This window comes from Anomalospiza imberbis, chromosome 8, assembly GCF_031753505.1.
Source record: "Anomalospiza imberbis isolate Cuckoo-Finch-1a 21T00152 chromosome 8, ASM3175350v1, whole genome shotgun sequence".
NCBI lineage: Eukaryota > Metazoa > Chordata > Aves > Passeriformes > Viduidae > Anomalospiza > Anomalospiza imberbis.
Genome location: NC_089688.1, coordinates 17,022,147 through 17,033,872, shown reverse-complemented (window position 1 = coordinate 17,033,872; position 11,726 = coordinate 17,022,147). Strand labels below are relative to the sequence as shown.

General features: G+C 42.9%; 1 protein-coding gene across 8 annotated transcripts in view; it reads left to right on the top strand.

Annotated features, from left to right (window-relative positions):
* MARCHF8 (membrane associated ring-CH-type finger 8) overlaps window positions 1–6,015 on the top strand; it is an 88,752-nt gene extending 82,737 nt beyond the window's left edge. For 6 of the 8 annotated variants that reach the window (XM_068197514.1, XM_068197517.1, XM_068197515.1 and 3 more), the window contains one exon: window positions 4–4,743. In XM_068197514.1, coding sequence (XP_068053615.1) covers window positions 4–308 — 305 coding nt within the window. In that variant the 3' untranslated portion in view covers window positions 309–4,743. Of the gene's footprint in view, window positions 1–3; window positions 4,744–5,080; window positions 5,482–5,511 lie in introns of those variants that run through there. The other 2 variants (XM_068197519.1, XM_068197518.1) reach the window with 2 other exon arrangements.
* The last annotated feature ends 5,711 nt before the right edge of the window (window positions 6,016–11,726 follow it).

Here is an 11,726-nt window from a genome sequence, read left to right as displayed (position 1 = left end):
CAGGTATTCTAGAATGGCCATTTTGGACTAAGCTGGTAGTTGTGGCTATTGGTTTCACTGGAGGACTTCTGTTCATGTATGTACAATGCAAGGTGTACGTACAGCTGTGGAAGAGACTTAAAGCTTATAACCGAGTAATATATGTACAAAACTGTCCAGAAACTAGCAAAAAGAATATTTTTGAAAAACCTGCACTAATGGAGCCAAACTTCGAAAGTAAGGAAATGTTTGGGGTTCATCATTCAGACACAAACTCTTCACATTATACAGAGCCAGAAGACTGTGCTGCAGAAATCCTTCATGTCTGATTTCTAGGTGGAAGGGGTATTTCCATATGTCCTTGAAGATTTGAATATCATTGTTTACTGCAAACTGCTCTACCTTTTTAACATCAGCAAACAGCTGAGGGCTGGCGGATGAATTTTTTACGTTTGTTTTTTTGTTGGAATTTTTAAATCCCTTAGGCATATCTGTCAATGTCATCATGGTTGCATACCTCTCAACATTTTGTGTCTCTACTGGCTGATCAAAGAGCCACAGGATGAGGCATTCACAGGGTAGAATGAGCCTTGGGTTTGGTATCAAGGAAACCGCTAGTGAGCTGTCATCAACTTCATGGAGTCTGTAACTTTAAAACATGACTCTTAAGTGATTCTGGAGGATGTGTAGTGTGGGGTTTGTTGGTTGGTCTGTTCTTTATGTGTCATGAAGGAGGTTGTCCCAGACAGTGAGAGAAATGAGAGAGAGTCTAATCTATCACTAACACTGCCACTAACATTGTGTCTCAAGCAGCAGGTGTAAAATTTTGCTTTACATATTGCAATGAGACTTACAAAGCATACAGCACTTTTAAAAATGTTTATTTTGTGATATGTATGTCAAATGAGAATGAAACTTGAAAGAATGTGTCATTTTTTAAACATTTCTTCATCTTTACTCCATCTATTCTTCTGGAACATAAACCTCTTGCCTTATGAAAAAAAAAAATTAAATTTCAGCCTGTGATTTCCCACACATGCCCACATTATCTTACTAAATGTAACACTAAAAATTCTGTCTCTTTGGGTTTCCTTTGAGGAGCAGTTTTCTTCAAAGGATATTGCACTTGTGACTTGTGTATGAGGAGTAGTGGATGTGTACAATGTTTGATTCCAGTGATTTCAGTGCTCTGTTTTGGGGATTGGTTTTGATTTTTTTTTCCCAACAGGTCAAACCATCAACATACCTGCACATATATACCTGATGTAGCTTTCATTCCAAACCATTGGCAAAGGGTTTGTTGCTATATTGATAAAAATGCGAGCTGTTATGGAAAAGAGGAAACTCAGTCAATACAGCTGAAACTGGTTTTCTTTCTTTAGTGCTATGTCTTGTGTGAATTACCCAAGAATTTGATGTTGTCAGAGGAAATGCTGACATACAAGTCTGGGAAGGAAATATCACATTAAGTGGATAAATTTAAAAATACCTGCTTGATGTGATGCACTGTGTGGTCAGAGAATAGTATATATCTGTGCTTTTGAATTTGGGACTGGCTTTTTGATCAGTCAGCTTTCATGCAAAGAGAGGGACAGCTTTAAAATCTGTTAGCAAGACTTTAGACAGAGTTTCCCAAAGCCTGGGGTGTCTGCAGTTGATTTATTTATTCAGTCTGTTTCACTGCACCACTGTCCAGCTTTAAGCCCTCATTTAACCAAAGTCTCCGTGTGACTAGAGCAGAAATGAAGCCCCATGAAAAGTCAGCACATGAGGCCTCTGCATTTGAAAGCTGACTTTCCCTACCTGAGCCCTGTCTAAATCTCTGTCAAGTCAATGATGATAATATGGCTGGTTTTAGTAGGAGTTGCCTGGACTTCTCAGGTAAAAGTTTCTGTTTACTTGTTGAGATAGTGAACTAAATTCTTAGCTCTAGTTCAAGTTTCACTTAGTATTTTTGAAGTACATTTTGGGTACATTCTTTTCGTAGTAAAAGCAGCTGCTTTAAGACTTCTTAAAATATAACAGTAAGAGATCAGGGATTTTTTCCTTAAAATGTAATATTAATTTATTTCTAAATCAGTATTTTAATAGAAGGCAGAGAAGGGACTCTGGTAAAAGAACACTCATCCCAGTGGTTTCTGGAAGCTGTTACAGGAAAAGCACATGTGCCTCTGTCACTTCATGCTTGAAGCTTACTGTCTGTGATCTTCATGAACAATGTGGTACCTTGTTCTTGAGATGTGTTAAAACATCCAGACCTCTGGGCAGTCCTGGTAAAGCTGCACTGGCATGGATTTGTGTACTGTACTAGCTGTCAGGATGTCCCATGCTTAAGTGATACAGGCAGACAAACCCTGCATACCCTGCTAGTATCAGGGCAGTCTTTGTGACCATACACATGCAGATTTTGTTGCCTGTGCCTGCCATAATTAAAGTGCAATTACTCAAGACCTTTCCTGAACTCTGCTGTGGATGATCCTCTTCTATTATGAGAACCCAGATAATACACTGTCTCGTTTTGTTTTCTGTTTTGTTCTGTGAAAGATTCACTAGATAAACTCAGGTGGGTTAAGTATGAGGTCTTGCACACCTTCATGATGTTCTTCTGAAATGCCCAAGTGCACAAGGCCTGCCTGTATGTGAGAGGCTCACGTTACAGCTGCGAGATGCGCAGGATCAGCTGCCGAGCGATGCTGTGCGCTGCTCATCCCGTCTGCAGCCGCTGGGTGAAGATGGACAGGTCCTGGTGTGAAACCTGGTGTGAAACCTGGCTGTTCTCCAGCTCACCTGAGCGGCTCTGGTGTGTGAGCAATGTTCTGACATCGCCCAAACTTGCTGATTCTGCTTCAGTCACTGTTGTACATGATTCTAGGTGAAACATTGCAAAATCTCATTTGGTGTTTTGGGAGCTGCATGTGGATGGAATGTGCCAGGTATTGTTCAGTGTATTCAGGGTACTGAAGGTTTTTGCTGTGCCCCTGAGTATCTTAACTTGAAGAGTATCTTATCTTATCTTAAAGAAAAATCATTTCCAGCAAAATCACTTGGGGAAAAATACTTGTGAATGAAAATGTTTTAGCCACTGTTGCTGCTAACAATTCCCTCTCCCAGCAGTTCTTTTCTGAATGAAAATTAAGGCCTATTATTTGAATTCTTTATACTGTTTAGGAATGCCCATACCAGGAAAGACTGCACAAGAGATCCATCTGTCAGGGGGTTTCATTTATGCTGGTGACACTTCTCATGCTGATTCTTGCTTGGTGTTAATGTTGAGCTTCTGGAGATGCAGTTCTCTGCTTCTGCATGGTGCCATCAAATGTTTGAGAAGGCTGAATGGTGCTTTTTTCTTCTTTCTCCTCAAGAAGATACTATTGACTTTTTTCAGCTTCCAGCTGTGAGGCACTGATGCCAGCTCAGGTGAGCTCTGTCCTTTCTGTTCAGATGTCAGTAAGGGGAACAATCACCCCCTGTTAGATCAGGCTTTCCAGCACTTCCTTCTGGCAGCTTTTGAAATTACTGAAATAGAACCCTGGTCCTTGTACCTTGGCCAAAGTTAGCTTGAGTTACCCTGGGACTTTACTGAAACCGGAATTTAAGTAGGAGGGAGCATAGGCTTAATGCCATCTACTACAGTCCCTTCTCTGGGTTGCCAGAGCCTTTGCTAATATGTCCAGTGCCCCAGATAACTGACCCCATTCTATTGACAGCGCTCCTGTCCAAAAAGACACCCTCTGGGCCAAGGAAATATCCCAGCTGTGTCATGTTGGATGGATCTGCCAGGTCATGAACATGCATTATGTTAGAAATACAGGTGTGTGCTGCAGAAGGTTGATCCTGTGTAAGAGCTGATGAGATACTAAATTCCTGTGGATTCTCAGGACTTTTTTCAACTGTGAGCCTGTATTTTGGGAGTGAGAGTGGTGTTTAAAACGTGCTCTGAAGAGATGGCCAGACCTTGGGACAGCTCTCTCTGATTAAGTGTCATTGAGATTGGGTTTGCTTCAGCAAGGAGGCATTCAATGAAGACTGAATGAGCCTCCGAGGGGCTAGAGAAGTACTGGGCCTCTGTGCTGTGCCTGGGAGTTCCTGGGAAGCAATCATAACTCTGTTCAAGCCAGCCCTCTGTACTGACCATAGCACAAGGCCCACTTGGTGCTGTAAGGAAGGGGGGCTGCTTGGCCTGCCACTCATGGGAAACCTTGGAAGTGACGCATGGATGTTGCCATGCACAGGAGCTTCTGCCCTGTGTGTGGCTGAGTATGTATCTATTGCAAATTAGGAACCAGGTCCAAATTTCTCCTAAAGCTGACGTGTGTTAAGATACAGATTTCTGGTGTGGTCTGCTCTGGAGACTGGCCAGCAATGAAAGGGGGGAGGTCAGTGACCCTGGGTTGGGTCCCTCTCAGATATGGGTCAAAAAGGGTAAATACAAAAGCAAGGATATTGCTGGCTGAATTTCCTTAGTGTTGTATTAGATACACAAAGAAAATTTCTAAGTGGGACCCTTTATTTTGTGATTATTTTTAGTTTTGAGATATTGCGGTGTCTGTATATTCCAATGAAGTACTGAAAGCACTTGTCTTTGTATAGAAGGTAACTGTTTAAAAATTGCAGCTAATCTTGTATTTAGGTAAAACATTTGTAGATAGGTAATTGTATAATGTTGAAGAACTTTACACTGGCATGTGTTGTATAACGTTTATACAAGACACTTCATACTTCTGCAGAATTTTTTAGTTATTAAATTTCTAGTAACTTAATGTATAGTTTTGTATCCTTTCATGTATGTTCATTTTCTCAGTATTACCACTTGCAGAATTATTTTTAGTTTCTTAAACTGTAATTGGTTATTTGTGTGTGATACACAGGGTTATTGATTGCAGCAATAAAGTGTTTCTATAAAAAAAAAACAGAAAAACCCAAACCCCTTATAGTATCCATTTTGTTTGAAAAAGCATGGAGAGAAAAATTGAGTAAGATGATGACCAAAACACAGAACATGAAGGCTTTTCAGCATCCCAAGACAATTTGATGTTAAAATGATCTGTAATGATAAAGGCATTGTAACCATCAGACTAATGGGTCAACTCCTTCGATGCAGGTGCTTTGGCTTCAAATACAGGAATCATGGGGAGAAGTTTCTGGCTTCTGCCATGCAGGAGGTGGGAAGAGAAGATTCCCATTGGCCTTAAAATCTGAGCGTCTGGAATCAACACTGCATGGGGCATCAAATGCTTCGTATCTGAAGTCAGCATTTTCAAATGCATCTGTGTAGAGCTGCAGAGCAGAAGGTGCTCATTGCTATGATTTTCCTCTAGGAAGAATATTAATTTTGTGTACAGAAGAGGAAATCTCTACCAGTTTCACTAGAAAATATTTGTAGCACCAGTAGGTGAAGGAAACTGCATGGCTGTGAGAGAGCTTGTTACAAAGGCATGCACACCAAAGAGCAAAGACCTGGGGAGTTGTGTCTGTAACAGACACAAGGGGGTTCAAAGAAAAGCTTTTCACTAGTTTTTCATTTTCTTTTAGGTAAGGAAGGGAAGGAAATCTTAAATCTGCAACCCTCAAGAGGTATCTTCCATGCAAAACAAAAGTCTCTGTCCTACATTCCCTTTGTAAAGAAAGTCTGGCTGTAGTAAATTAAGCTACTTACATAAAGTTTGGAAATCCAACAAGACCTCTATACAAAAATACCCTCCTGGAGAGGTGGTAGGATAATTTCCAGGGCCTGCTGTTTGACTGGCAGTCTCTGAGATGAGAAGCTGATAAATGGTTTAAGGAACAGAGCCCACAAAGCCATCTGGCTGCCAGTTAAAGAGTGTTCCTTGTCTTGGGCTCAGGCATCTCGAGTTAATTATAAATTAACTTACTTCCTCTTGTAAACCGTATTTTCATCTGAAAGAGTATTACTGTCACTGTGTGAAGTGTGTCCATCTCTGAGGCAAAGAACAGCATTGGCTCAGCAGCATATGGCACAGCTGTGACTCCAGGAACAGGATTTTTCATCTGGTCCTCAGGAACTGGAGATGGCTGGTGAGTAGTTACTGGCTGGCAGGACCAGCATGACTTGTCTCTTGGAGCAGGGCTGAAGGAGGTAGTTAGGAAGCAGAAGGGAATAATTTTGCAAGGTCCATGAGTACCCTATGGAGGCTACAAAGGTGTCAGAAGATGCAACTCCTGCTGCCAATTCTGAAAACCAAGTCCTCTCAAAAGCCTGGCTCCTGCCTGCACTGCTGCAGGAACTGGACATCTCCCATCTCACTTCTCACAGCCACCCTGTGCACCAGTCTCCTGTCAGCCACCCCTCCCTTCCTGGTGTCCCTATCCCCAGTGTGTTATCCACCTCATGTCGTGCTTGTCCTTTTCCTTTCTGTCTACTTGTGCAACCCAAATTTCCTTCCTCTTGCCCCCTTCCTCACTTGTCTCTGGGCCAGGCTGGCTTGAGGGTTGTGCTAGGATGAACCAAATTGTAGACAATGTGTGGTTGATAGGAATGACCATAGAAGTACCCAAAAGCAACACTGCAAATAAATAAAGGTCTATGTCCCCTTGTGATCCCAGTTCTTCCTGTAAATCCTCTAGGCTCCAGTCTCTGATATGTAGGATGCTCTCTGACATTTTGGCATTGTATTGTGTACCCCAATACAGCAGAAGAGGATGATTTTTCACTGCCTTGGGATGGATGTATAACATAAAATCAGGCAAGAATATCTCAATATAGAACAAGAACGGAACAGGGGAAAGCTCAGTTCATCTTGGCTAGATGGAGAAAGGAGGCAGAAGAGGTTTTTTTTAAAAAAACAGAAATCAGAAGAGCCCTGGACAAAGGAGATAGGAAGCAAATTCAGTTCATTATACAGGGTAGAATAATTAGAAATGTAATATTGCTCTGGCAGGGTCGAGTGATGGCAAACTTTAGGAATGTCTTTAAAGTGCATTCTAGGAAAAGGCAAGAATGTGTCAGAGGAACTGAGATCTGAAAATAGAGAGTAGACTTTGAGAGTATTAGGGAGATAAATGAAGTTGTCTCAAAGGCTTTAACATCAGAGGAGGGTTTGAAATACCTTAATAAAACACCAGAAGGCTGTACAGAGTTGGGGTAGGGGGGGTGGCAGGGGGAAGAGCACCACTCAGGGTGTGCTCATTAAATTCTGAATCTTCAAGGAATCAGGCTTGCAATTCCTAGCACTTTTAGACTTTGCTAAATTTTGACTTTTAGACTTTGCCATCAATTTTGCTGGCATTGCCATGCTGTGCTGGGTTGTTCTGATACTGTCTCAAAGGCCACCTACAAACAAGGCAGGCCAAGCAGGCTCAGGAGAATTCATCACTCTTAGAGCTGTAGGGTCTGATGCTGGGACAACAGGTTCCTTTGTCATGGGAAACAGTTAGCCTTGTAGTTGGGAGAGGACAGGAAATGTCTTGGGCTGGTGACTTGATCCCAGCTGTGAGAGTACAGCTGTCTGGGATAGTGTGTCATAGATCATACCTGCTTTACTCCTGAGCACCCCAAAATAACTCACCAAGTACCATTGTCCCCTTCCCACAGATAAACCAAGGTCTCTCTAGAGCCTACCTTGCCACTTATTTTGCTCTCATGTTTACCTTCTTGCTTTGAAAGTGCTGTATTAAAGGAGAACTGATTCTAATAATAGGATTATCTAAACCAGTATTTCCTTGTGCCATCAGGTTGATGGTTTATTTTATCCCAAAACTGCTTTCAGGACTATGTTAAATTCATGGTCATATATAAGTAGTTGGTGTACACTAGAGAAATCAGGTGTAAATTAAATCAAACCTTTCAATTGAGCAGCCTTCTTGCAGCCCTGGACTAAATCAAGCTGTGGTAGAAGTTAGAGGTATTATTTCAAGGATTGATTTGAACCTGCCTGATGTTGTACAAGCCTCTATCAAGACTCTCTACCTTTGCTTCCTGGGCTTAGGAATTTTGCAGCAGTTTTCAGTCTCTCACTGCTGTTCTAATTTTGTCGTTGTCAAATGTGTGCAGCACAAAATGATACCTTAAGAGCAGCCACTAATGCAGCTGTATTCCTTGTGTTTGCCTTGCCTGTGGCTTAACGTGTCCCATGCCTTTGCTCTCCCCTCCTCTTTAGCACTGTTACCTGCACAGCATCAAGCAATGGTTTGGGGAGGGAAAACCTGAAAGCACATTGCTTTCTCTCTGCCTCCCTCCTCTCCGTAAGTGTAGCTGCACAGCTACATCTGCAGAGGAAGGAGAGGATCTGCACATTTAGGGGAAGTGATGAGGTCAGGCAGTTCCAGAACCCATGGTCCTCAGGGCCGAGGGAGGTGTCCTAACATCATGTTAACTGGGATGAAGGATCAAGGAACACCAGTCCGTAAAGAGGGTAGGAAGTTCGTGGGGGTAGAGAGACTGTCAGCCTCTTGCAACCCCGATAGTCCCTTGCAGAAAAGGTATAAAGATACTATATTAAGTGTTGATATAGCAGCCCTGTTGGGGGTTGTGAGAGAGTCAACTGTGCCAGAATTGCCACTGCCTGGATGGCAAAGCAAGGGCACCATGCTGAGCCTTGCAACTCTATCCTTTCTGGACACTGAGGTGGGACAGAGGCAGTTCTACGAACAAGGAGGGTTTTTTCTCCCCATTCTGGTGGAGTAATATGCAATTAGCATCCGTATGTTCTCAGCTATTAAGCTCATGCCCTTTAGGTTATTTATGTAGCTTGGAAATGTCTCAAGGCTCTGCTGCTCCTTTGTCATTTGATAATTGCTGCATTGTAGCATTCCTCCCTATTCCCAGTCCTTATTAACATATTTCAGGAGGGCCATCTGCCTACCCCAACTGCCTGTAACCTCAGGAGGGCTGTAAGATACATGGCATCTTCCCAGAACAACCTTGTTTTTCACTGGCACTGCACGAAGGTAAAGAGGGACAGCAGCTGGCTTCTGCTGTGAGTTTCTATGTAGTAAATCTGAGGGATGTTTAGGCGAAGGGGAGCTGTGAGTAAGGAGCAGCAAAATCTCTGGCAGAGTAGACGTGCCCTTGCAGGCAGCTGTCCTGCCCCACACTAACACCCAGCCAGACCAGGAAGAGCAGCTGCTCATGTTTTAAGGGCCCAGCTTCCCTGCTGCCTGCATGTGGCTGCACAGATCCCGCTGCCTCAGTGAAGCCCTCTGCAAGAGAGGAGCGAGGTGTTTGTGCACAGGTGGTGCAGGGAACAATTCCTACTTCCCCAGGGAAAGGGTTGAGGGGGTGTAAGCCTGAGCTGGTGGTGACAGTATAGTGTGGGTCTCCTTATGAGTGAGGTAATGTACTCTCTGGATAAAATGGTTTGGTTTGGTTTTTGTGTACCCTGCATTTTGTCAGGCAGGATTTTGACAAAGTGTTTGAAATTATGCCAAAAGTAAAAATTATCAATAACCTTTTGAATGTTCAAAGTCATGTTAAAAGTGAGAAGTGCTAAAAGAGCAGACTTAAAAAGAGACATAGCTAGAGACATTTTTTAATGAGTTTGTAAGAGGAGTTGTAACACTATAGAGAGAGTCCCAGTCAATCTTTGTGCAGAAGAGCCTCAAACCATGTGAAAACAGAACTCATCACTCAGGGGAATGGAATTGTGTTCAAATGCTGCATCAGAGCTGAAATGCAAAGAAACATGGAAACCTGCTGATCAAGATTTGAACACCACTTTGTTCCATATTTGCAGTGAAAATGAAGGTGTCTAGAAAGAGGCCTTAGGTGCGAGAAATCTGTTTCTGAAGCACTTGATATGTTAGAAGGGTTTCAGATATCTCTCAGTGAAGGCTGTGAACCTAAATTTAGAAACTTTAGGGCTAACAGCTCTTGTGCAAAAATGAAACGGAACTGTGAGTTCTTAGAAATCTTATGTAAAGGGAAGGGGAAAGCAAGGAAGATCTTACTGGGTTTATGGTGTGCTTCTATGTGGTAACATTGTCCGTGGAAGTGATCAGAGTGCAGTAGCAAGGATCCCTTGCTGCTTAAATCTCAGGAGGAGAAGTCAGATCTCTGGGCTGGGATTCTGCAACTGCCTCAGGTAGGTCATGCAACAGCTGGCCATTTTGCACTTCTGTTTGTTATTTAAACAGTTGCAGCAGACTAGAAATTAATGCTGAGTACTTTTGAATCTTTTCTATGTCTGTATATAAAAGCATGTCCTGAATGTGGGAGAGCTTTGAAATCTAAGTCACAATACAGAAAATGCTTGTGTTACTACTTGACCTGAAGAGACAGAGGGGACCTTCCCTGACTTTTCTGGGTGAGCATAGCCCAGTATCTTCACGCCTCTGCAAAAGAAAAGTAGGATCCTTTCAAGGGCAGCACAGGCTGTCCCTGTTGTCCCCATTGGCGTGTAACCACAACATGTAAGTACCTTAAAACATAAGACAGGCTACAGCCTATCTTAGGAAGCTGAGGCAGAGAATCCATAAGCATGTCTGATGATGTTGCTCAGCAGTCTGAGGGGCACAAGGCACTTTGCAACTGGACTTGCCAGAACAGAAACAGGCACAGCCAGCAACAACTTCCAACTTTAGTTGGCTTTAATTGCTCACTTCCACTGTATTTGAAGGTTGCTGCCTCACCTGTGGGCAGAGTGCCTCATACTGAAAGTGCTACCAAAGTATGATTTGATTAGTTACCATCATAATTAATTAATCATAATTAATTAATCCTAATTAATCCAGTACAGAACCTCAGGTCTAACTGTACCACAAGTAAAGCACTCCTGAGGTGGTTTTAATTTAGCTTGTTATGCATATCTATCACTAAAGATTCACAAGAGCCAGAGACCAACTAGGCCAAGTGCCTGACCACAAAGAAATGAGGAGATGGTTTTGATCACAGCAATGATGAAAGATTGAGATGTGCAAAAGTGCAGCCCGGCTCCTCTCAGCACAGTATCATGCAGCTGCTGCTGCAGCAGCACAGAGGATGATTATCAGTGAGATAACAGGGTTGATAACAGTGAGATAACAGCATGTAGTATTTGTTTGCTTGATGAAATACTCAAGAACAGTATTAGTGCTCTTGGTGTCGAAGTGCCAAGTGTGCAATGCCACTGCTACGGCTTTATTTCTCTGGGCAAGTTGGAGTGTGGAGGAAGCACAGACAGCTCTTCTGTTCATAATGTCAGCATCTGAATGGTAGCAGGTGCTTAGTGTACTCAGGGTGGGGAGTATGAAATGGGATGTTTAGAGGGCTTTCTGCAAATGGGGAACAGGTTGTTATATACGGTTCTGATCTGCAGACATGCTGGCATTTGGTGTTACACACAGTAATACAAAGACAGCAGGGTGTTTCAAAAGCTCAGAGGAATAATGCATGGGCACATACAGGGGTCTAGCCCTGAGGAAAGTGTGACCTGTACACAGATTTGCACATTTGGTATATAGAATGAGGGTGCAGTATGGTGTGAGTCACCATCCCTGGGAGTATTCAAAAAACATGGTTATGGCACTTAAGGACATGGTTTAATGATGAATTTGAGTGGACTTGATGATCTTAAAGGTCTTTTCCAAGCTTAACGATTCTATGGTGCTATGATAGAGTGAGCAACATTGGATGATGAAGAGTGGGATATTTACAGTGCATGGTGTGTTGTGTCAGTGTAGTGTGAGTGTAAGTCTGCACACTGGGCTGTTTGGAGGTGAGGTTACAAAGGGCAGAGCAGTTTAAGATGAAATCCTGTAAATGTCGAGGTGGTGAGGCACACGGGGCTGTGCCGACATGAGCTGTGCCTGGC